The 22,867-nt window shown below is 42.3% G+C and overlaps 2 protein-coding genes across 5 annotated transcripts in view; both read left to right on the top strand.

Moving 5' to 3' along the window:
• Nucleotides 1–17,263, top strand: part of dock1 (dedicator of cytokinesis 1) — a 95,750-nt gene extending 78,487 nt beyond the window's left edge. For 2 of the 4 annotated variants that reach the window (XM_061755229.1, XM_061755231.1), the window contains 19 exons: nucleotides 1,030–1,115; nucleotides 1,191–1,347; nucleotides 2,494–2,534; nucleotides 2,647–2,737; nucleotides 2,797–2,916; nucleotides 4,874–4,963; nucleotides 5,118–5,222; nucleotides 8,004–8,145; nucleotides 8,230–8,311; nucleotides 9,362–9,446; nucleotides 9,707–9,793; nucleotides 10,222–10,398; nucleotides 10,730–10,813; nucleotides 12,415–12,552; nucleotides 13,111–13,253; nucleotides 14,259–14,451; nucleotides 15,349–15,514; nucleotides 16,178–16,335; nucleotides 16,683–17,263. In XM_061755229.1, the coding sequence (XP_061611213.1) occupies nucleotides 1,030–1,115; nucleotides 1,191–1,347; nucleotides 2,494–2,534; nucleotides 2,647–2,737; nucleotides 2,797–2,916; nucleotides 4,874–4,963; nucleotides 5,118–5,222; nucleotides 8,004–8,145; nucleotides 8,230–8,311; nucleotides 9,362–9,446; nucleotides 9,707–9,793; nucleotides 10,222–10,398; nucleotides 10,730–10,813; nucleotides 12,415–12,552; nucleotides 13,111–13,253; nucleotides 14,259–14,451; nucleotides 15,349–15,514; nucleotides 16,178–16,335; nucleotides 16,683–16,778 (2,241 nt within the window). In that variant the 3' untranslated portion in view covers nucleotides 16,779–17,263. Of the gene's footprint in view, nucleotides 1–1,029; nucleotides 1,116–1,190; nucleotides 1,348–2,493; nucleotides 2,535–2,646; nucleotides 2,738–2,796; nucleotides 2,917–4,873; nucleotides 4,964–5,117; nucleotides 5,223–8,003; nucleotides 8,146–8,229; nucleotides 8,312–9,361; nucleotides 9,447–9,706; nucleotides 9,794–10,221; nucleotides 10,399–10,729; nucleotides 10,814–10,948; nucleotides 10,976–12,414; nucleotides 12,553–13,110; nucleotides 13,254–14,258; nucleotides 14,452–15,348; nucleotides 15,515–16,177; nucleotides 16,336–16,682 lie in introns of those variants that run through there. The other 2 variants (XM_061755230.1, XR_009785585.1) reach the window with 2 other exon arrangements.
• A 145-nt stretch (nucleotides 17,264–17,408) lies between these two features.
• Nucleotides 17,409–20,743, top strand: foxi1 (forkhead box i1). Its single transcript, XM_061755234.1, has 2 exons — nucleotides 17,409–19,852; nucleotides 20,063–20,743. Exons 1-2 carry the CDS (start codon nucleotides 19,207–19,209, stop codon nucleotides 20,515–20,517), a joined length of 1,101 nt encoding a protein of 366 aa, XP_061611218.1. The 5' UTR covers nucleotides 17,409–19,206; the 3' UTR covers nucleotides 20,518–20,743.
• Nucleotides 20,744–22,867: the final 2,124 nt, after the last annotated feature.

Genomic DNA, 22,867 nt, shown 5'->3' with positions numbered 1-22,867 from the left:
CACATAAAGCGAAACAACATAGCCAAGCTAATGAAACTAGCAGCAATATTGCAGTAGTTAGTTGCAGATTTGAGATGTGAGCGATTACAGTTACGACCGTGGTCACGGAACGAACCAAACTCGTAAATCAAGGTACCTCTGCACTGCTGCTCGTCTGCGATCACATGCGAGCGAGGGGGTGTCTAGTGCAGGAATGTGGGGGATAATAAACGGCGTGTAGCCGCGAGCTGGCTTGTAATTGGGCAAATCTCATTTTGTGTTGTGGCGCGATTATCAACAGCGGCGCCGAGAGCAACCTAATGTTATGCTTCGTTACGGCATAAAATGAAGCTTTTCTGCATGAAGAAAATCCACTTTGGCGGGGCATGTTCTGTCTGTGTGTGTGTGTGTGTGTGGGCGCCTTAAAGGACACCGAAGGAGGTACAATGAACCCGTTAATATTTTTTTTATTTTTTGCGCGGGATAAGTTCCAGACTTACCCGGAATATTGTACTGCCATACAGGTACAGAAAGCGCATTTAAACGTATTAAGACTCTAGAAGAAACGTATTCTCACTCTCTCACTGTCAAAAAAAAAAAGTGAGACGATTGCATACACGATTGCCCGCCTCCATTGCTGGGGATCCGTGCCAGACCATCCCCGCAACAGTTGAAATCCACGATATAGAAATAACCCAATTCAAATACACCCCACGCCTGTTCACATGTGTTCATATAATGATTTGTTTTGCTTATTTTTCTTATAGCTAGTGTCCTGTCTTTTATTTTTTTGTTATTCTTCTCTCTGTCCTCTCCTTTTTGTTTTCTGGCCGACTGAAATTTTCAATAAATATTCATCAAAACACACAAGAACCACAGTGGCATTGTAAAAAATGGAATCCATTGTTGCACTATAAAACTGTTCGGGCATAAAAGGCATTCATATTCTGCTTGACTTAGCAGCTGAACAGCACAAGTTTAAGAGAAAAAAATAAAATAATTTTTGCTTCAATTCAATGGTCATTATGCTGCTCCTTGCTGTGATTGCAGTTCGAGAACGAGATCATCACCAAGCTGGATCACGAGGTGGAGGGCGGCCGCGGGGACGAGCAGTACAAAGTTCTCTTCCAGAAAATGTAAATACGCGTCCCGACATTGCGCCGGTAGACGGCGCCAAAAAGGCTGACGCTCGCTCTTCGCCCCGTCTTCAGTTTGCTGGAGCACTGCCGGAAGCACAAGTACTTGGCCAAAAGCGGCGAGAACTTCGTCACCCTGGTGGTGCGCCTGCTGGAGCGTCTGCTGGACTACCGCACCATCATGCACGACGAGAACAAAGAGAACCGCATGAGCTGCACCGTCAACGTGCTGGTGAGTGATGCGATGAATCCATAAATTGCAATATTAGTCATTTGAACTGCTCTAAGTGCTAGTGGACAATTGTGCATCTTTTTGCACAATAGTTTTTTGTCAATGTCTCTGTCTCCAAAGTGTTCTGTAAATTGACTGTCTGTAAATTGACTAGAGCGGCTCCAACTACCGGAGGCAAATTCCTTGTGTGTTTTGGACATACTTGGCAAATAAAAATGATTCTGATTCTGATAGATAGATACATGCATATTAATAGCTCGACAGATCATTTGTGTCAATTGATTGATGTAACAAAAAAAATCCAATGAGCAAAAACTTATTTTGAATAATATAATTGTCATTTGCGCTTTATTTTTTGGGAAGGTTAAAAAATCGATTGCGATCCGAAATCATATTTTTTTTGTGGGAAAATCTGAGATTTTATTTGAAGGTTTATATCGCCCGCATGTAACGAGAACGAAACGTTTTTCAAATTTGTTTTATAAAAACACGTTTATGAATATTAATAAAGATATAAAATGACAAAATGTTTTATTTAAAATGTTAATGTTTTGTTGTTAATGTGTGTTAATTATAGCAAATAATATTGATAAATGAGAGACGAGTTGAGATAAATTAAGAAATGCATCTTAATTTATTTGTATTATTCAAAATGGAATGATAAGAGATAAAGTATTTTTTCTTTTTGAATTATTAAATGTGTGTGGAGTATTAAACTAATTCTTTTTAGTCATATGTATACTTTTTCATTTTTTATTGCATATTTGTATTGACTAATACTGTAAAACAAAAATAGCAAGAAATAGGATTTTAATTGTTTTTAAATAAAAATCCAACGATGAATATTAATGAAAACGAACAATTACAAAATGTGCTTTCCATGTTTAAATTGTATTTTCGAAATGTTAATATTGTGTGTCGATGTTATCAATAATATTTTCGCCGAATGATTTGAAATGTCTTAGATTTTCACTAATTGTCCTGCTCATGAATAGTAATAGGAAAAATGCTCTTTTTAATGTTTGAGTTCAAACAAATAATCAGTGAAGTGCAAGTGTGAAGCCTGCATAATATATTACATGACCACGGAAAACCTTTTTGGGTTTTTTCAGCTCTTTTGAATGACTGCCCTTTTGTCCTCCACAGAACTTTTACAAGGAGATAGACCGAGAGGAGATGTACATCAGGTAAGCGTTTGCTCCCTTCCTTGATTTCAAGGAAGCACTGTTTCATGACAAGAGACCAGGTACGTCACGCGTGTGCACGCTCTTGATTCTTTTGAAAATGTTCTTCAATCAGGTATTTGTACAAGCTGTGCGACCTCCACAAGGAGTGCGACAACTACACGGAGGCGGCGTACACGCTGCTGCTGCACGCCAAGCTGCTGAAGGTACAACGACAACAGTCGTGCGTCGTACACATATTTTCTTATTTCTTGTCCTTTTTCAGTGGTCCGACGAGCCGTGCGCCGCCCACCTGACCCGGCGGGACGGATACCAGGCCACCACTCAAGGCCAGCTCAAGGATCAGCTCTACCAGCAGATTATCAATTACTTTGACAAGGGCAAGGTATGCTGCACACGTGCACACATTTGATCATAATGCACCACGTGGGATCTGTCCTCATTTTGTAGGACTTTATTTCATGGTATTTAATTTGGGTTTGTATTTGTTTTCTTTATTTACAGTGGGTACAGAAAGTATTCAAACCCCCTTCCATTTTTCACTCATTGTTATATTGCGGCTATTTACTAAAATCATTTAAGTTCATTTTTTTCCTCATAAATGTACACACAGCAAACCATATTGACAAAAAAAAAAGGAATTGTTGAAATTTTTGCAGCTTTTTTAAAAATGAAAAACTGAAATGTCACACAGCCATAAGTATTTAGGAGAAGCACCCTTTTGAGCTAATACAGCCATGAGTCTTTTTGTTTTTCACACCTGGATTTGGGGATCCTCTGCCATTCCTCCTTGCAGATCCTCTCCAGTTCTGTCAGGTTGGATGGTGAACGTTGGTGGACAGCAATTTTCAGGTCTCTCCAGAGATGCTCAATTGGGTTTAAGTCAGGGCTCCTTCTGGGCCATTCAAAAACAGTCACAGAGTTGTTCTGAAGCCACTCCTTCGGTATTTTAGCCGTGTGCTTCGGGTCATTGTCTTGTTGGAAGGGGAACCTTTGGCCTAGTCTGAGGTCCTGAGCACTCTGGAGAAGGTTTTCGTCCGAGATATCGCTGTACTTTACCGCGTACATCTTTCCTTCGATTGCGACCAGTCGTCCGGTCCCTGCAACTGAAAAAACCCCACAGCATGATGCTGCCACCGCCGTGCTTCACCGTTGGGACTGTATTGGACAGGTGACGAGCAGTGCCTGGTTTTCTCCACACATACCGCTTAGAATTAAGGCCAAAAACTTCTATCTTGGTCTCATCAGACCAGAGAATCTTATTTCTCACCATCTTGGAGTCCTTCAGGTGTTTTTTAGCAAACTCCATGCGGGCTTTCATGCGTCTTGCACTGAGGAGAGGCTTCCGTCGGGCCACTCTGCCATAAAGCCCCGACTGGTGGAGGGCTGCAGTGATGGTTGACTTTCTAGAACTTTCTCCCATCTCCCGACTGCATCTCTGGAGCTCAGCCACAGTGATCTTTGGGTTCTTCTTGACCTCTCTCACCAAGGCCCTTCTCCCCCGATTCCTCAGTTTGGCCGGACGGCCGGCTCTAGGAAGGGTTCTGGTCGTCCCAAACGTCTTCCATTTCAGGATTATGGAGGCCACTGTGCTCTTAGGAACCTTAAGTGCAGCAGAAACTTTTTTGTAACCTTGGCCAGATCTGTGCCTTGCCACAATTCTGGCAGTTCCTTTGACCTCACTATTGTCATTTGCGCTGACATAGACGGTGAGCTGTAAGGTCTTTATATAGATAGACAGGTTTTTGTGGCTTTCCTAATCAAGTCCAATCAGTATCATCAAACACAGCTGGACTCCAATGAAGGTGGAGAACCATCTCAAGGATGAGCAGAAGAAATGGACAGCACCCGAGTGAAATATATGAGTGTCACAGCAAAGGTTGCGTGATATTTCACTTTTTCTTTTTTAATAAATCTGCAAAAATATCAACAATTCCATTTTTTTCTGTCAACAAAAAATGAATCTAAATGATTTTAGCAAATAGCTGCAATATAACAAAGAGTGAAACATTTAAGGGGGGTCTGAATACTTTCCGTACCCACTGTAATTCGGTTGTTCGGAAATTGTTCGTTTTGTTTATATTTATGTTATTTACTTTTAAATGTTTTTTATTTGTATTTCATTAACTATAATTTTTCATTTTTAAAATATTGCATCTTGACAACAAAATGTCCTTTTTCGCAAATTAAATCTTTCCTTTTTTTCGTAAGCTGCCTTTTTCCACCAACGAATTTCTTCTCGCTTCTGTTTGGCTAAATACAAATACCACCAAACACATTGGAATGTGGACCTGTGCTGTTTTCTTCCAAACGGTTGTGCGCGTGGTTTTGTTTGTTTCCAGATGTGGGAGGAGGCCATCATCTTGGGGAAGGAACTAGCCGAGCAGTACGAGAATGAAATGTTTGACTTTGAGCAGCTTAGCGCCTCCCTGGTACGTCTATTGTTCATAAAGAAGGCATAATTACGATTCTACCCTGACTTACAAATGCTCCAATGTCACGGAACGGTACAAATGAAGGTTGTAAGTCAAGGTAGCCCTGCATGCTATTTTTATTTTTTTTAACATGATGGTCATTGGTTCACAGCGCAAGCAGGCTCAGTTCTACGAGAACATCGTCAAGGTGATCCGGCCCAAACCCGATTACTTCGCCGTGGGCTACTACGGCGTGGGCTTCCCGTCCTTCCTGCGGGTGAGTAAAGCGAGACAAGCTAACAACCGCTTGCTATGTTTGTCGGCGGAAATGAGCGCTAAGAATTTAAGAACGGTAGCAAATGACGAGAGAAGACCTCCCGAAGGCGTCTGAACATGTCAAATGCCTTTTTTTTGTTTGTTTGTTTGATTTTTGTTCTTGATTTTACATTTCTGCTCTTTATAGATATACGGTGTATTTTTGTGTTAGTTTTTACTTAATAGAACATCATTTATTAGTCCTGCAAAGGAGAAAGTCCAGTTATAAAGTGATATGTTTTTTATTGTTACCAGCAAACCTGTCGCGGGCACAGTTGCCCACAGAGATTTAAATGTTTCATCGCATTACATATACACAACAAACTGATGTCAAATTGAAATCAGAAGTCAAGGATAATAGTTTGTTCAACTATTGTTCAAGTTAGTGTAACAAGGGGTTTGGTAACAAACAAACAAAACGCTTGCAAAAGCTCAAGGGTGTTTATTACAAATGGTTTTGAAATTTTGATACCAAGTTTTGCAAGAATCATCGAAGTTGACGCAAATGGTTTTCTTTTGCGGGCCACATAAAATGATGCGGTGGGCCCGCATCTGGCCCCCGAGCCACATCTTTGACACCCGTGCTTTAAAAGCATTAGACGGAAAGTTCCAGACAAACTTGAGCTCGTTAGTTGAGGTAATTCCGTTGATGTTTACTAAGTCGTCATTTGATGTCTTTTCACCTTATCTGCCTCTTCTAGAGTTCCGCTGACTTTATTTAAAGCGAAAGCGTCCCGTCCCCCGTCAAAAAAAAAAAAAAAAAAAAAGAAAAAGAGAGAAAGTCCTGAAGCGTTCGGGAAGTTCCACTTTGAAGACCAATTCTTCTTCAATCGCGCTTTGAATCTTTTCATGTGTCCGTTCACATGGCAAATTGCACCCGTCTCATCTTGTACTTTGTTAAAACGTCCTTTCTGATGCCTTTTTGTCTCGCTCGCGCCGTTTCACTCCTTCCTCCCTTGCGCCAACTCCTTGACCTTGGCGGGGAAGGAAAAAAAAAAAAAGAATCCTCTCCGCCGGTCGTCTCCGTGAGGTCGTCCTCATCCGGCTGCAAGGTCTCGCGTGCTTGGCCCGGACGCCTTGCGGTCGAGTCGTAAAGTAATAAAATTGGTGAGATGTGAGAATAAAGTTGTGAGGTGATTGGGATGCTGTGCGTGTCTGAATAAAGTTGTAATGTTACATGAACCAAGTTGTGGACGAAATAGATGGTCACAAAACGAGAAACAAAAGAGTCAAAGTTCAGAGAATAAAGTCGTAGCGTTTTGAGGACAAAGACGCAATTGTCATAGAGCTACAAGAATAAAGTTGTAAAGTGACAACGTTTGCAATAAGTTTGTCATGCTACAAGAATAAATTTGTAAAGCAACAGGACATTAAATGTGTCGTAAAATAACATTCATACAATTGAGTCGTAACGTAGTGAGAGCAAAGTTATGTTCAGAATAGTCATAAAGTTTAACAAATTAAATAATAATGAGTACAGTCATAACGTAACAAGTAACGAAAATTATATAACAATCATAGTCAAAGTAACAAGAGAGCAAGAATTATGTCAGTAGTATTAATGTAACAATAAAGTAGCAAGCATAAATTAACAATAAATTTCTCAATATTGCTAAGTAATTTCTCATTTATTTGCATGTAATTACCACTATTTTCACAATTGTATTCCTTCTTCATTCTCTTTGTAGATACCACAGTACTTGTAGGATTACAGCTTTATTGATGCAAAAAAAAAAAAAAATACCCCCCATGTCATATTCGGAATTTGCAAATGCAATCATACCTCAAATGAACTTCTTTTTTCCGATTTTCCATTCTTTTCTTTTTTTCCTTCCCCAAGCGGGCACATTTCATTGTAATGAAAATGAGCTTCATGACATGGAGATGACTTTGATGCTCAACTACGAGGTTAATTTGCCGTAAAACACGGCTAAAGATTGTAGCGTAGTACTTTTCAATCAGCGTCATTGTGCTTTTTTTTTTTTTTTGTCTTTGACATATCCGTCAGAGCCAACGGGCCCCGGGCACGACGTGCTTCCTTTTAAATAATTGGGGGATTGAGGCGTGTGCTGTGCGTGCAGTATCGCGCAGCAGGAAACAAAATCATTTTAATGCCGATTTATCATTCCATTTAATCAATTCATTCTGGGTTTGTCAGCATTTATTTCCAATTCATTTTATTAGTTGTTTTTTTTTTTTTTTTTTTTTGGTGGCTTCTGAGAAAAGTCTATAAATTCAAAAATGTAATTAGCATCTTCAGAAATGATGTTGCAAATGATGAAATTTCATTTGGACACACAACGGGAAAGATATTTACAAGTGTGAAACTTTTGAGTTTTTTTTTTTTTTTTTTTTTTTCTTAGAAGCAATCGTTACATTTTGAATGGTAACAGCCAATAATTCGAATCTCATAGCGGTAAAATTGATTCAATTAAAAAGGAGGAATCGGACACGCCCCCAGAAAAAACAAGCGTCAGCATATTAGTTTCCTTTAGAATATTCATTTGTTTAATGTCTTTACATACATTTTGATCATCATGAAGGACTTATTTTCACAGCTATTAAAAAATATATATATATAAGTGGTACGGAAAATGGATGATTCTAAATGTAAATACGGGATTAGTTCAAATGGGAATTCATATTTTTTGTGGGGAAAAAAAAAATCTGCAAATGTATTTTCAAGCCAGATAGTGGTAGCCCTTGTTGTCTGACCGTTGTCCCACGGCCGCGCGCCCGCCAGAACAAAATGTTCATCTACCGCGGCAAGGAGTACGAGCGCTGGGAGGACTTTGAGGCGCGACTCCTCACGCAGTTCCCCAACGCCGAGAAGATGAAGACCACCACGCCGCCCGGCGATGACATCAAGAATTCCCACGGACAGTGTATCCTCAATCCTGCTACTCACACACGTGGACGTTTGCATTGTATTTACGTTACATTACATTCCTTGATGTGTCCATGTAAAGACGTCCAGTGTTTCACGGTGAAACCCATCCTGGATTTACCCGCCAAGTTCCAGAACAAGCCCGTTGCCGAACAAATCCTCAGGTAGATTATTAGTATTTATTATTATTTTTTTTTTAATCCTGACCAATTCAAAGCCGTTTGCAACAAACCACTTGGAGTAATACCTGCCATTAACGCTATTGGAGGAGAACTTTCCAGATATGTTATTATTCTGCCAATATCCCCTCCCATGATGACATAATGACCAAAAGAAAAAAAAAAAAAATCTTGAAAATCAGTAATCTGGTAGACAAAGTCAAAAATCATACCCCACATGAACAGGCTTGATGAGTACTTCTCATGTTAATATTTTGCAAATATGCCCTCCTCTAACGACATATGGACAAAAAGGATTTTTTCTTCAAAACGAGTAACCTTGTAGTATGGTCAAAAATGTATTTGTAAGGTATTATTGAAGAAACCACATGGAGGAATACCTCAAATCAACGGTCTTGATGACTACTTCCCAGATATGTTATTATTTTGCCAAAAAAAAAAAGCCCTTCATGAGGGGATTAGAATATTCCCAGGATTAGATGGGTCCTTGGCTGACGCAATGACCAAAAGACATTGTGGACACGCACTGTTGGAGGTCTGGACTTTCTGACATCACCTTTGTGTGTGTGTGTGTGTGCGTACTCATCGCTCAAGCGTATAAATTCCCTCGAATATGCGAGGCGCCAAATGCATGAGTGGGCGTAATTAAAAGGGGATGTTTACCCGTGGCAACCTTTATGCAAATACACCTGGACGACAGCTTTTATCGCGCGGCTGCAGGGCTGCCGACCTCTTCGGTCGCCTTATTTGCTCGCCGCGCCCGATTAGCATGCGCTGACCCTGGCGTCGGTCACTGCAGTGGACTGAAAAGCGGCCTTCTATATGCGAGTCTCTGACCTGGCTTTGTCCCAAATGCAAATTTGCCTCATTAATAATCTGTTTATTTGATCAAGAATATCGCGCTGCGCTTTCCCGTTTCATTTGGGTTCCTTATCAAGTGGATTAAAAGGTGCGGAGGTCCCAAATGAACAAGCTCCAGCCCGAGACGGCTTGTCGTTCGCAATGGTCATTTTCCCTTCTGTCTCTATCTCAAAGCTTCTACACAGTCAACGAAGTCCATAAATTCCAGTATTCACGGCCGGTGAGGAAAGGCGAGAAGGACCCAGACAACGAGTTTGCTGTAAGTGATTGATTCACTTCCATTTTAAGACAGTACTGTATGATGACATCTTTTTTTTTTTTTTTTTTTCATTAATCCAGTCTGGTAACAAGGTCAAAAATGCATTTGCCACAAACCACATCGAGTAGCACGTTAAACTAAAGCGCTCGATGAGGGCTTTCCAGACCTGTCATTATCTTCTCATTAGGCGCTCGTCATCAGTTGAAATCATCACACCAAACCTGGACTCAGCAGCCCGTGTGTTTTGTTTTTGTGTTCAGAACATGTGGATCGAGAGGACCACATACACGACGGCCTACAAGCTGCCGGGCATCCTGCGCTGGTTCGAAGTCAAGTCCATGTGCACTGTGAGTAGGGGGACGTCCCGAGCGGGCCGCGTGAAGATGTGCAGCCCGCCGATCGATGGATGCGATTACGCGATATTGACGGCATCACAAGACGCAGGATACGTCACCTCGCTGTCAGAGGAATCGATTCAGCCGACACATTCTTTTTTTTGTTTCTCTCAAGCTTGTTTTACAGCGAGCGTAGCTAGAGACGTATCGCAAACACAAATTTAGTTTCTTTTGCGATTAGGGGGGACGCCTTTATTTTTCTGAAAGTGGACTTTCAAACAGACTAAAAAGCCACTATTATTATGGAGATATGCAAAACCAACAAATATTTTTGGAATGTGAAATATTTTTTGATGCTATTCTTAAAAAATGGATGAAAAGGCATCTCAAAATAAAAGCCTTTCCAAATAATATCCGCGTGTGTGTGTGTGTGCGCGTAGGATGAAATCAGCCCGCTGGAGAACGCCATGGAAACCATGCAGCTGGCCAACGACAAGATCAGCAGCATGGTGCAGAAGCACCTCAATGACCCCAACCTTCCCATCAACCCCCTCTCCATGCTGCTCAACGGCATCGTGGACCCCGCCGTCATGGGGGGCTTCGCCAACTACGAGAAGGTAGGCACGGACACCTGGCGTCCTACATGCTCGTATATGTCCAAAAATGGTCAAGTTCGTATTGAAATAGCTTGGATACATTTGAGTAAGTCTGTAAAATGCATCGCTGTTCTTTTTTTTTTTTTTTTTTTTTCAAAACTTTAATAACAAACAAAAACAATTGATCGCTGTAATGCGTCGGTGCAGAATGAACTAGTCAGCCACGAAGGTAAGTTTGCATGCAGATTCATTCCCGTTTATTACACGGGTCCTTGTTGTATTTATTGCATCAGTCATGGCTGTAAGAGCTTTGGAAAAAGAAAACTGCTGAGTGTGTGTCCTCCCTGCGCAGGCCTTCTTCAATGACAAGTACACGCACGAGCACCCGGAAGACCAGGACAAGATCGACAAGCTGAAGGACCTCATCGCCTGGCAGGTGAGACTCGCAACCTTCCGCTGGGATACGTGTCCAACGTGACGCCAGCGCAAGTCACAAGCTCGGTTTTGCTTTTTTTTGTCAGCCTTCTACTGATCAAAGCTTATTATTGTTTTGTGTTTTTTTTTTTTTTAGGGTGTTTCATGAAGAAGGTAGATGCAAGTAAAAATACCATTTCATGAAGTGCCTTTAAATGCTTCAAATTGTTTAATAAATGACTTTAATTATGTGATTAAATAAATACTTTCAGATGAAAAAAATAAACGTTTTTCACTTGAAAGCCAACATCAATTTTTTGAAATAAATTAATCTGTAATTTATGTTCTTTAAATATGAAAAGGTTATTTGTAAAAAAATTAATTAAAAAAAAAATGAAAATTAACTATTGAAACTTTGTTTGGATAGTTTTAAAAAAAATTTGACAGAGTTGCATGCTTGTAATTGGACAGCGATTTTGGTCAGAAACGAGTGTTTTGGTGAAACCAACCCATGTTCGACTGCTGATATCGAAAGAAGGAAAACAGCTGGAAACCAACTTTTTTTTTTGTTGGCGAAAGAAAGTCAAGAGTCTACTCTTTTTTTGGTAGTTTCGGTGCTCGTATTGTCAGAGAACCCGACAATCTGTGAGTATCGAAAGGTTCGTGAGTCCAGGCCTTGTTGTGCAGCTCCCCAGTCGCCACTTGGCTAATTGAAGTCTCTCCTACACGACGCTGTGGCCGAAGTTGGCCGTTGCGTTGCAAGCTCTTCAACCTCCAGCGAGCCGGCACCGACGCGGTACAAAAATAGCTTGCGCGTATCTGCGCACGAGCGCGTTGCCATGCCGCCGCTCGGGCGCACTCGATCATCCTCCATCGCGATCGGCGCTATAAAAAGAACGCCGACGGGTATCCCGGGAGACGGAAATCCTGCCGCACGACTCTGCGTCTCGCGCTTCTCGCGCGACCTCCGCAGGATATTGGTCTCATTGCCTTGCTCGGTGGCGGCGGCGGCGTCCTTGCGAAACCTCGCTTTCCTGCCACAGTCGCCGTCCTCAAAAGATGAGGATGATGAAGGTGCAGACTCTGGGGAAATCCCTGCAGCTCGTTTTTCTGAGCTCGGCGAAGTCCGGTTTAAATGTTTGTATTTAACATTTCAGTAAAACATTTTAGATTTTTTTTTGTAATAATCGAAACAAATTTGGTGATGTTTGAAGGAGTTGTGACTTTTTACGTTTTTTAAGTGCAGTGTAAGCAAAATTAAACAAAAAAAAAAAAAGAGAAATAAATTGTAATTCCAGAAAACTTCAGAAAAATATTCAAAATCTGTGAATTTTGGGGAAAAAATAATTGAACAATTTGGACATTTATTGCAACTATTTCTGTTCATTTTGGGGGCAATAAGCAATTTGTAAAAAAAAAAATAATAATAAAAAAATGTAAGACTAGTTTGAAAAATGTTTGAAAATGTTAGAATTTTGGGGGGGGGCTGATCAACCATTTTGAAAATACTCAACTTGAAACTACTTTTGTGAATTGAAATGCAAATAATGAAAGAAAACGATGACACGGACATACATCGACGTGGCCGGATGACGATCGATTCTTGATGTCGATCCCTGGCAGATCCCGCACCTGGCCGAGGGCGTGCGCATCCACGGCGAGAAGGTGACGGAGGCGCTGAGGCCTTTCCACGACCGCTTGGAGGCCTGCTTCAGGCAGCTGAGGGAGAAGGTGGAGCAACAGTACGGAGTCAAGACGCTGGTGAGACTTTTGACCAAACATCTGCCTTTTCAAATTGTGATGATCATAAGTGTTCATAATTGGGTGTAAAGGGGAAAAATATTCTGAACTTCCACACAGAGCACACTAATAAAAATAAATCTCCTCTCTTATAGTGTCGGTCATAACTGAAATATATTGTAACATGAATCAATAAAAAGTGAACGGTGTATAATGTGGCAATCAGCTGCCAGCACCTGCAAAACACAAAAGGACGACAGCGCCACCCTCAGGCAGAGAAGGACAACAGCACAACAAAATTAACCAAGGGTCATAACAAATGCGTTTTATTCAATTGGAGAAAAGGTCATGTTAATAAATATGCTAATATTTTAATAATATAAAATACCATTTTATTTAAACCCTATAGCCATATTTCTTTCTGCTCCATTAGATAAATAAATAATAAATCTCAATGCTTTTTTTTTAAACTCTCTCTGGAAATAAAAGCGTACACTGTCACCTTTTGCTTTAAATTGTGAAAGGTGAAACAAACTTCAAACTGTTTCCTTTTTTTTTTTATCGTGATGCACGTACCAGCCGGCGGCGGACGAGCGTCGCGGTCCTCGTCCTCACTCCATGATTCGTTCCTTCACCATGCCGTCGTCGCAGCGGCCTCTGTCCGTGGCCTCCGTCACCTCCGTCTCCTCGGACAATCCGCCCTCCAGGCCGGGATCTGACGGGTAAGTACCTGTGAAGTATTGCGGACACCTGCGGCAAGTGAAAAGTTATTCAAAACCAATAAAAGAAAGATTGTATCCTCATCCTGTTCCCACGGAGACTTGGCCAGAAGAAGCGTTGCATTTTTGTGACCACGCGAGTAACTCAAATACTCTCAAATCATCTTTCCCCTTTGAAATGAATTAAAATGCAATTAATCCATTCCACCCCACCCTCCAAAAAAAGAAACGTGTAGTATTTTTCAAAAGGAAAATATCGCTTCAATATTGGACTTTATAAAAACATATGGTAATAATGTAATTAAATACGATGTAAAAAAAAAAAATGAAACCATTTGTGCCTCGTGATTACATTCATTGCTAGCTTCTTCTGCTGTGCACGACTTGGCCACTGGGGGCCAGTATAATGCACTCATGAAGACAAACGAAGAAGAGTTTCACAAGTACTGTAACTCAGTCAGTGGCACTATTTATTTTTTCCCCCAGAGGATAAAGAATATATGCCTGTGAGTATTGTTACATTGTCTGTCCACATGTTGCACAACCGTTTGCATTTAAATGTGTTAAAGCATTACAACCCCGTCACATAGATGTTTCCTATTTGTATTAGCCTCACGCTAACGCACTTCAAAGCAAACTTATGTTGTTAGTTTGACAGTCGTCTTTGACTTGGAGTGTCAATAAACTGCTTGAAGCCACTTTTTGGAAGAATTGTTCACCACCTGCCAAACTAAAACTGACGCGTTCAAATCAAAGCAAAAAATAAAATATCGGCCGAACAACGCCTGTATCTCGAAAAACGTATCAGTCGGGTCTTGTTGACCCGACTGATACGTTTTTCGAGATACAGGCGTTGTTCGGCCGATTTTTTTTTCCATTCAATTCAATGGCGAAAGAGGATTGGAGAACTTTTATCTGTGTATAAATGTATCTTTTGGGTGCAGTCCAAGGAGAATATTGCTTGTGATGGTTCTTCTCCCCCCCCCCCCCGCTTTTGCGTTCTTCCAGTTTCGCCCTGGAGCCGCTGCTACCCAAGAAGCTGCACACCAAGTCCCAGGACAAGTTGGACCGCGACGAGCCCGAGCGTCGGGACAAGAAGAAGGAGAAGCGCAACAGCAAGCACCAGGAGATCTTCGACAAGGAGATGAAGACCACCGAGATCCCGCTGCAGCCCGCCGAGGCCGTCATACTCTCTGAGACGGTATTGAGCCACTCGGTTTGGTTTGGATCCGTTCCGTAGCAGCCGTGAAGCCGTACTACATTCTGCTCAAGTCAACATTTGAGAGCAATACAAATACACTAAATGTCATTCTTTCTCCCAGTTTTCCGAAAGTAACTCAAAAGACACAAAATTACACAGCGACGGAAACGACTCACACACCACAGAGAGGAGTGTTGTTAACAACGCTGACAAACTTGATCTAAAATGAAGCCCAGGTCCACACGCTGGCGGTCACATCGCCACTGGTTTTTCTTCTGCCTTTTCTCCGTGATGTGCATGTACTCATGGCTGACAACGAGGCGCTCTAAAGCAACCACGCCAGCACGAGGCACTTGTCGGCACACTGGCTGTCAAATTGATTTTTATTTATTTTTTTTTTTTTAATCACCGCTCCTCCATATTCTACCTTTTTCTGCATGCTGCATGCACTCACAGCCAACAACGAGGCACTCTAAAGCCAGCACGCAGCCCTGTCCCCGTGCTGGTTTTAAAATCTTACTTTTAAAAATATATATACAAATTCCACTCTCCTGCTGTTCTCTCCAACAAGGCACTCTAAAGCGTCTACGCCGGAAGACTATTTGAAGGAAATTACAGATGCATTTTCAGGGTTTAGGCATAGCTAGCTAGCTAACTGCACGTCACAATTGCACTGAAATGATGAAAAGCAGTTTGTTATATCGCCACAATACAGTACAACATAGTTCTGACATTTCACCAGTTATCGTCAAACGTATAATGTATTAGTTGGATGAGTAAGTGGTCACTTTACAGGGTCTTTGAAGATTGAATAACCCGTTTCCGAATGTCAGGTGTTTTTTTGCAAACGATCAGAACGTGAGCAACAATTGCGTGTGCGCCGTTGGCCTCTCGCAGATCAGCCCGCTGAGGCCTCAGAGGCCGAGGAGTCAGGTGCTCAGTCAGATCGCGGGAGACCGCCGCCTCTCCGTGTCGCCGGGACCGCCCGCGACCTCGTCCTCGCCGGGGCCGCCGCCCGTCACGCCCCGCAGCAAACTCTCCTTCAGCCTGCACGCCGTTTCCAGTGAGTTGGGGCCCCCTTCCCCGTTTCAAGCTTTTTGGTGTTGTATGGAATAATGTTCATTTTAATAACAAACTAATAACTTAACTCTAATTAATTATCCAATTCTTTAGTATCGTAAAAAATATATATTTTACACATATTTTTGTATTTGTTGTAAATTTGAATTATAAACTAATAATTAATGCTCATTTTAGTTGTTTATATTTAATATACAATTTACCCATTATTTTAAAAAAGTGATTTTTTTTGTTTTTTTTGTTTTATGATTATTTTTGTGATACTGTTTATTTTAAACTAACAATTCACGCAAATTTTATCGTATATTTAGAACATTATTTAGAATGTAACTATATTTAATTAGTCAATTAATGAGTAGAATAAGAAACTAGAAATATCTTATTTGACTAATATTTTTGCATCTCAAGTGAGATAGATAATTTGGATAATAGCAATTCATGGTCATCCATGTTATTATTTGTAATTATTTAATAAGAGTATATTTAACTCATCCTTTTTTTGTATCGCTTACAATAATTGAACTGACCCATTATTTAATGAGATAAATGAACAATAAATTGACAAAAATAGATACATTGGTATTAATGAAATAATTTGAAGACAAAAACAGATAATGAAAAGTTACGATCGTCCGCTTGTGGTCAGATCTGGAGCTGAACGGGATTGGCTGCGCCGACAAGCTGGAAGTCCCGCCTCCGCTTCCCGTCAAAGGCAGCACGGCCGATTACGGCAACCTGCTGGATAGTCAAGACTCGAGCGCGCCCGCCTCCGCCGCGACCACCACGCCGCCGCCGCATCAACGGGTGCGTACGCCTTCGTCACTCGTCGGTCGCTCGACGAGAGTTCAATCGCAAAAGCGGACATCTCCGCTTTTGGTGGACTGAGTGAAAAGAGTTTTTTCTTATTGCTGGTTTGAGGTTCAAGCTATTTTTTATTTTGTTTATAAATGAACACATTGTCAATGACACTGTCCATTTTTTCAGATGAATCGGATTTAAAAAAAAATCCATCCATCGATCCATTTTCTGAGCCGCAAATCATTTTTTAAAATTTCCATCCCTTCCAAAACAGCGCATTATTTCAAATTGTTAAACAAGGCCTCTAAACGGTTAATTGTTATAAAAATGTGTGTATTGTGTTTGCGGCGTAGCATTTACCGCCGCCGCTGCCCAGCAAGACGCCGCCGCCGCCGCCTCCCAAGACCACCAGGAAGCAGGCGTCCATCGATTCGGGAATTGTACAGTAAGCGCAAAGATGCGGACAACTGAGACGACCACAAAAATGGCGACTGCCCCCCCCCCCCCCCCAACAACACACACGCGCGCACACACAAAGATACCCACACTCCTGACCCACGTTGACAAGATGAATACCTCATTGCGGTCCTTTTCAGTTTTTTACCCTTTAAGTCATCAAGACATCATGAATTTGAATGTCCCGCTATGTATGTACAGAGGTTTGTATATAGGATTTTATTCTTTTTGTTTTTGTACGTGATTGTTTGTATTAACGCATTATTAGATCACACGAGGCATTTTTACAACACGAGAAACAAACCCACCCCCCCAAAAAAAAAAAAGGCTGTCGAGTGACTTTTACCGGTGAAAAGTTTGCCGTGCACAAAGCGACTGACTGAACGTGCGCATGATTTTAAATATGAACTGCTCCAAATTCACTACTGACACCACTTTTTGAATAAACATTCACTGTGTATGCATTGTTCAACCAAAATGTCTGCTGCCTCCTCTTATTTTTGTTATTTTTGCCACTGAATTGGAGCGAATGCCATACATTTTTCTGGATCTTTTTTTGGGGGGGGGGGGGGGAACTTTTTAACCAATATTATTGTTTTGTTATTATTACTCATGGACTAATGTTTTATTTATTGAAACGACTTTTGCATAGAGTTGTGATCTAAAGAATTTCTTTCATTTTGTTTAATTATTACAGTACAAATCTTCTTGAAGGTGCACAGGTCGACTTGTCGTAAAGTCCGTCCGTCAATGAGCCGTTTTGACGAAACAAGTTGTAAAAGCTAAGCGGTGTTATTGCTGTCAAGTGCGTCGTTCGCTAACGACCCGTCAGACCCTAATTACCGCGTACCCTTGACTTGTACCACGTCACTTGCCAAATCAAGCCCCGCCTTTTAAGGCCGCACACGCTCGAAACTCACAGATACGACGGTAAAACATCAGGGTGGCGACCACGAGAGGGAAGAAATCATGCCTGCACCTCACATGCATGTTATTTTTGTTTGATAATGCCTCATCTTTATCCAATTACTTGAATACATCGACGAGATTTAAAGAGGTCGAGGTTTTATACCTTAAAAGTGGTTGCAACACGTTTGAACATCAACACTGCAGTTAAATCTAAGAAAATACAAAACTACTTCAAATAAAATGTATTGCAAGCGTCTCGAACATGCACAGTTTGAACATTTAATTCTGTGATTATATCGCGTACCACTAGAGGGAGCCTGGGTGCCCCTCGTGGTACTCGAACAACACCGACGCTGCTCGAAAAGGTCACGTCTGTTCATTCAGTGGGCAAATATAGCATGATGATGCACCTTTAGTTTCGAGAGGCGACTGAGTGTATTCAAGCGAAAGCCTCGGGTCGTCGTCGTTCTACTGACTCGCTGGAACTCACTACTTCGTCGCCTTCATGTTGTTGCGCTTTTAGAATGACGTTTTGGCTTTTCCAAGTCAAGATCATCTTTAAAAAAAAATAATAATAAATAAATAAAAAGAAGTTACTACGTAGATTAAGGTATATGGATATAATGAAATATAATTATTTATATTTTAACATGTTAAGTTGTAGTTTCCTGGTATGTTGGAAGATTTTATGTCATACATCCTCAAGAAAGGAAATACATGAAATGTGTAAAAAGCAGCTCAAATGTCATTGTGTTAGTGTGTGTGTATATATCTATTTTTTTATTATTTTTTTGCGTGGCCAAATTGTATTAGTATTGTTGCTCTAAAGGAAATCCATATCTGAGGCAAACAAATATATATATTTTAAAACATTGTTAATGTGTATAAGTTTCCATTATAATTTTGGGTTTATTTGTGCTATTTTGCATGTTTCTTTTACCATAATTGAATTTTATTGGTATCAGTGCTTTAAGTAAAACTGAAGCAAGTAAAAATTGTATAAAATATTTAAAATACAATCAAACCCATTTGTAGAATTATTTTTTTCTCATTAACTTTTGTCACGGTCTAGTTGTATTGTATCTGTGCTGTAAATAAGCAGAAAAACTGAAGCAAATCCAAATTTGATTAAATGTAATACGTCCAATTTGTATAATGTGTGATTTAAAAGCGTTATTATTATTATTTAGCGTCTTTCTTTGGTTATTATCTAATTATGTTGTCTCCAGTTTGGCGCCCTTGCACTGTTAAAAAAAAAAAAAGTAAAAAGCGATGCTCCCTGTGCTAATGCGAGATGGTATCATAATAAGATGGAGATGGTATCGGTGCTCATTGAAAGGCAGATTGGGCTCGACTGAAAAGGAGGTGTGACCGACGACCCCCCCCCCCCCCCCCGGGGGGGGGCTCCACCTGGCCCCTTGCCCATAAATACGCCTCCCTCGCCGGGTTGGAAGGTCAGTTGAGCTCGGAGCGCATCGAAGGTCGTGTGGTCGTTTTGGTTTTGTGTGGATTATGAACGCCTTTGGAGCGCAGCAAGCCTCCAGCCAGCAGCAGCCGCAGCAGAGCAGCAGCCACCCGGCACACGAGCTCCTGGACATGGCCGTGTACTGTGACAACTACGGCGTCTACCAGCACCAGAACCTCCACCACCACCTCCATCACCCCCAGAGAGCCCTCAACCACTCTTCCGGCTACGGCCTGAGCGACTACGCCGCCCCGCCCACCAACCCCTACCTGTGGCTCAACAGCTCCCCCGCCTCGCCCTACCTCCCCGCCGGCTGCTCCGGGGGCTCCGGCGGCGGCGGCGGAGGCGGCGGCTCCACCTACGTGCAGTCGGCCGGCTACGGCTCCGGCGGCCAACGGCAGCTCCTGGCGGCGCCCGGCGGGCTGGGAGGCGCCGACCTGGGCTGGTTGTCCATCTCCAGCCAGCAGGAGCTCTTCAAGATGGTCCGGCCTCCGTATTCGTACTCTGCGTTGATCGCCATGGCCATCCAGAACGCGCAGGACAAGAAGCTGACGCTGAGTCAGATCTACCAGTACGTGGCCGAAAACTTTCCGTTTTACAAGAAGAGCAAAGCCGGCTGGCAGAACTCCATCCGGCACAATTTGTCCCTCAACGACTGCTTCAAGAAGGTCGCCCGGGACGAGGACGACCCCGGTGAGTGCCGCTCGCTCAGACGCGTTCGTTTAAACGCGAAAAGGTGTCCATAGAATACATTTACACCTTGAAATCCGTAGGTTTATAGAATACACTCGTTTTGTAATAGAGTTCTTAATGAGCGCGTCCAGCTGTTTCCCATTAGCGAGCTCACTTTTAAAACTCAAACAAAACCTGTTTCATTGACTTTGTTCGCTTTTCTCCCACCAGGTAAGGGCAACTACTGGACGCTGGACCCCAACTGCGAGAAAATGTTCGACAACGGCAACTTTCGGCGCAAGCGGAAGAGACGAACCGACATCGGCACCGCGGCCGAGAAGCCCGACTCGAACGCCGAGCACAAGCTCTCGGACACGGCCAGCCTGCTGAGCTCGTCCCCGCCCAGCCTGCACGCTTCGCCGGCCTCCACGGAGCCGCGCTCGTCGCCGCTTAACTCGGCCGAGCACAGTCCGTGCTTCGCCGGCTTCGTGTCGGGCGTCGACGCGCTGCCGGCGGCCGGAGCCGAGGCCTCCCCCGGCGCCCCGGAGCGGGACTTGGGCGCAGAGTTGCCCCAAGGCCGCGAGGGCATCTCCGGACTTTCCGACAGCAGGATGAACTATTACAACCTCAGCAATCACTTCACTGTCAACAACCTCATATACAGTCGGGAAGGAACTGAAGTTTAATGTGGATTCATCCAAAAATGTCCCTATAATTTATCTGTCATTTACAGTAGCTACCTGGATATATTTTTTTGCTTGTTTTTAAAAAAAAAAAAAAGTCCAAAATGGTGCTGAAAATTCACACCCTTTTGAGTTGAAACACTTGTACAGAAATTATTTTCATAAAAAGAAATGTGACATGTATTTGTTTTATTTAAACTCGCATTGATGTTTGAATAAAAAATGTAAAAAAACTTTTGTATTTGAATATGTGCTTCCCAATGTTGTTTTTGTTTACACTTATTATTCTCATAATTCACGTTTTTTGGGGAATTCAATCTAGAGCTGCCACTAAGGATTTTTTTTTTTTAAATGAATGGATTAATAGGTGAATCTCATATTTTAAACAAACTTCATTCAAAAACAGGACATTATTTCAAGTTGACGATGCCGAAAATGCACAACCCTAATTGATTACGACTCAGTTACTGATTTGGTCCATAACGTCAGAAAAAAAGGGGGAAAAAAAATGTTGATTGTTGTTTTGCTAAAGTGAAAGCAGATGTTTGCAAATCTCTTATTTTCATTAAACACAAAGATATTCAGTCTGCTTTAATGGAGGATCACAGAAAGGCAGAAATTGAGAAGACTTGGACAATTTTGAGGTAATGTGTCTAAAGCATCCCGATTCATTGGATAATCGATTAGTTGTCGATGAATTGTTGCACCCTCGCAATCCCTTTTATGCCCACCCCAAATAAAGCTCTCTCCAAATAATCCTGTCTGTAGTCAATTGAGTGTAAATTGTCAGTGTGTGTAAAACGCAGGCATTTTCCGCCTGTCACCCCCAATCGGCCCCTTAAGCGCCCCCTCAGCCCCGCCCAGGTTCACAAGTTCAGCTTTTTTGTCTCCGGGCCTGTTTGATACGGACCTGTGGGGAATATTTGCGCCTGTCCCTTACCCGGCTGTTCCTGGACGTCACGCACGACGCCCGCTTTACGGAAGAGCGTCCGACAATATGGAATGAAAGTCCTGCAAACCGGACGAAACACCTCTTTTTGGCGGCGGGATAATTGAGTCCAGTGAGGCGCTGCGTGAAAAGGAGAATTAATTGACGAGTACAATGGAGGCTTGGCATCGGGAGCGCCCCCCCTCCTGGGTGCCCATGAAAATTTTGCCATCTGAAGATGTGGGAACAAACCATCGAGGCCCTCGCTCCCACCCGGCCCGAGGACACCTTTTGTGCCATTATCTGGGAACAAAGCGCAATTTTGTCGTACAACATTCCAAAGTTCGCACCTAGAAATTGGTGATGTGCAGCTTAAGTCACATTTCATCGCAGCTTCTAAGATTAAAGCTCCTGTTAAGCGAAAAATAAAGCTTTGACACACCACAGAGAAGAGTGTAGAGGAACAACAACGCTGTCAAATTTGGGAGGATTTCAAAAAAAAAAAAAAAAGTGAAGCTTCAAAGTTGTGAAAAATCGAGCCCTCCTCTCCGCTCTCCAACACTTTGGGCGTGTCCGCTTAATGGGCTGAAACCACGCCCCTTTCAACTGTCAATCAAACAGGTACTTCGACTTGAAAAAATCAAAGGATGCAAGGGCCACAAAGGCAATCGCAACTTGTGTATTTGAAACAACTGCGTAGCTTTGCCTTCGGGAAGTTCATCTTAGCTTAAAAAAAACTCGTGTTCCTGGCTCTTCTGTCTTTCTCTACGTGGCGTGCGTGCACTCACGGCCAACGACGACGCGCTCCAAAGCGGCCACATCCGGTTGAAGCCGCTGTACAACTAATAATAATAATTTTAAAATGAAGATTTTTTTTTGGCCTCACATTTAGTTGGAAGCCGTTGAAAATAGATTTCTTTCCAAATGTTCGATGAAGATGAGTTCAAAACGGGGCCCAGTCTGCTTTGACTGCCTCCTCCTTCAGCTGCGTGAAGTCAAAATTGGGATCAAAATCATTTGGAAGTCTGGAAGGAGATGCGTTCAAAATTGTGGAAAGGCCCCCGTCAGCAGCACACGTGGTGCCGTGAAGACGCGATGACAGCTCCGGGGCCAGCCAATATCCGTGTAACGTATGATGCGTAATATATGAACGTATGACGGCAGGGGTGCGTTATGGGCCGGCATGAGTGACGGGTGAGGAGAATGTCCATCAATGCGCGTGACCTGATTGGGTTTCAAATGAGGCTTGTAAGCTCAATGAAAGGACATGCAGTTTTTTTTGTTTTTTTTACGTCTCTATGCATTTTGGTCACTGGAAATGTACTTTTTTGAAATGTACTGCAGCTAGAAAAATTCTCAACCTTATGTTTTTTCTTATTTGTGTTTATACAGGAAAATACTTACAGTACATTGTCTTGTTAATGT

The sequence above is a fragment of the Phyllopteryx taeniolatus genome, chromosome 19 (genome assembly GCF_024500385.1).
Source record: "Phyllopteryx taeniolatus isolate TA_2022b chromosome 19, UOR_Ptae_1.2, whole genome shotgun sequence".
Classification (NCBI taxonomy): Eukaryota; Metazoa; Chordata; class Actinopteri; order Syngnathiformes; family Syngnathidae; genus Phyllopteryx; species Phyllopteryx taeniolatus.
The sequence above is the reverse complement of the archived record's forward strand: the minus strand, read 5'-3'. Positions and strand labels throughout refer to the sequence as shown.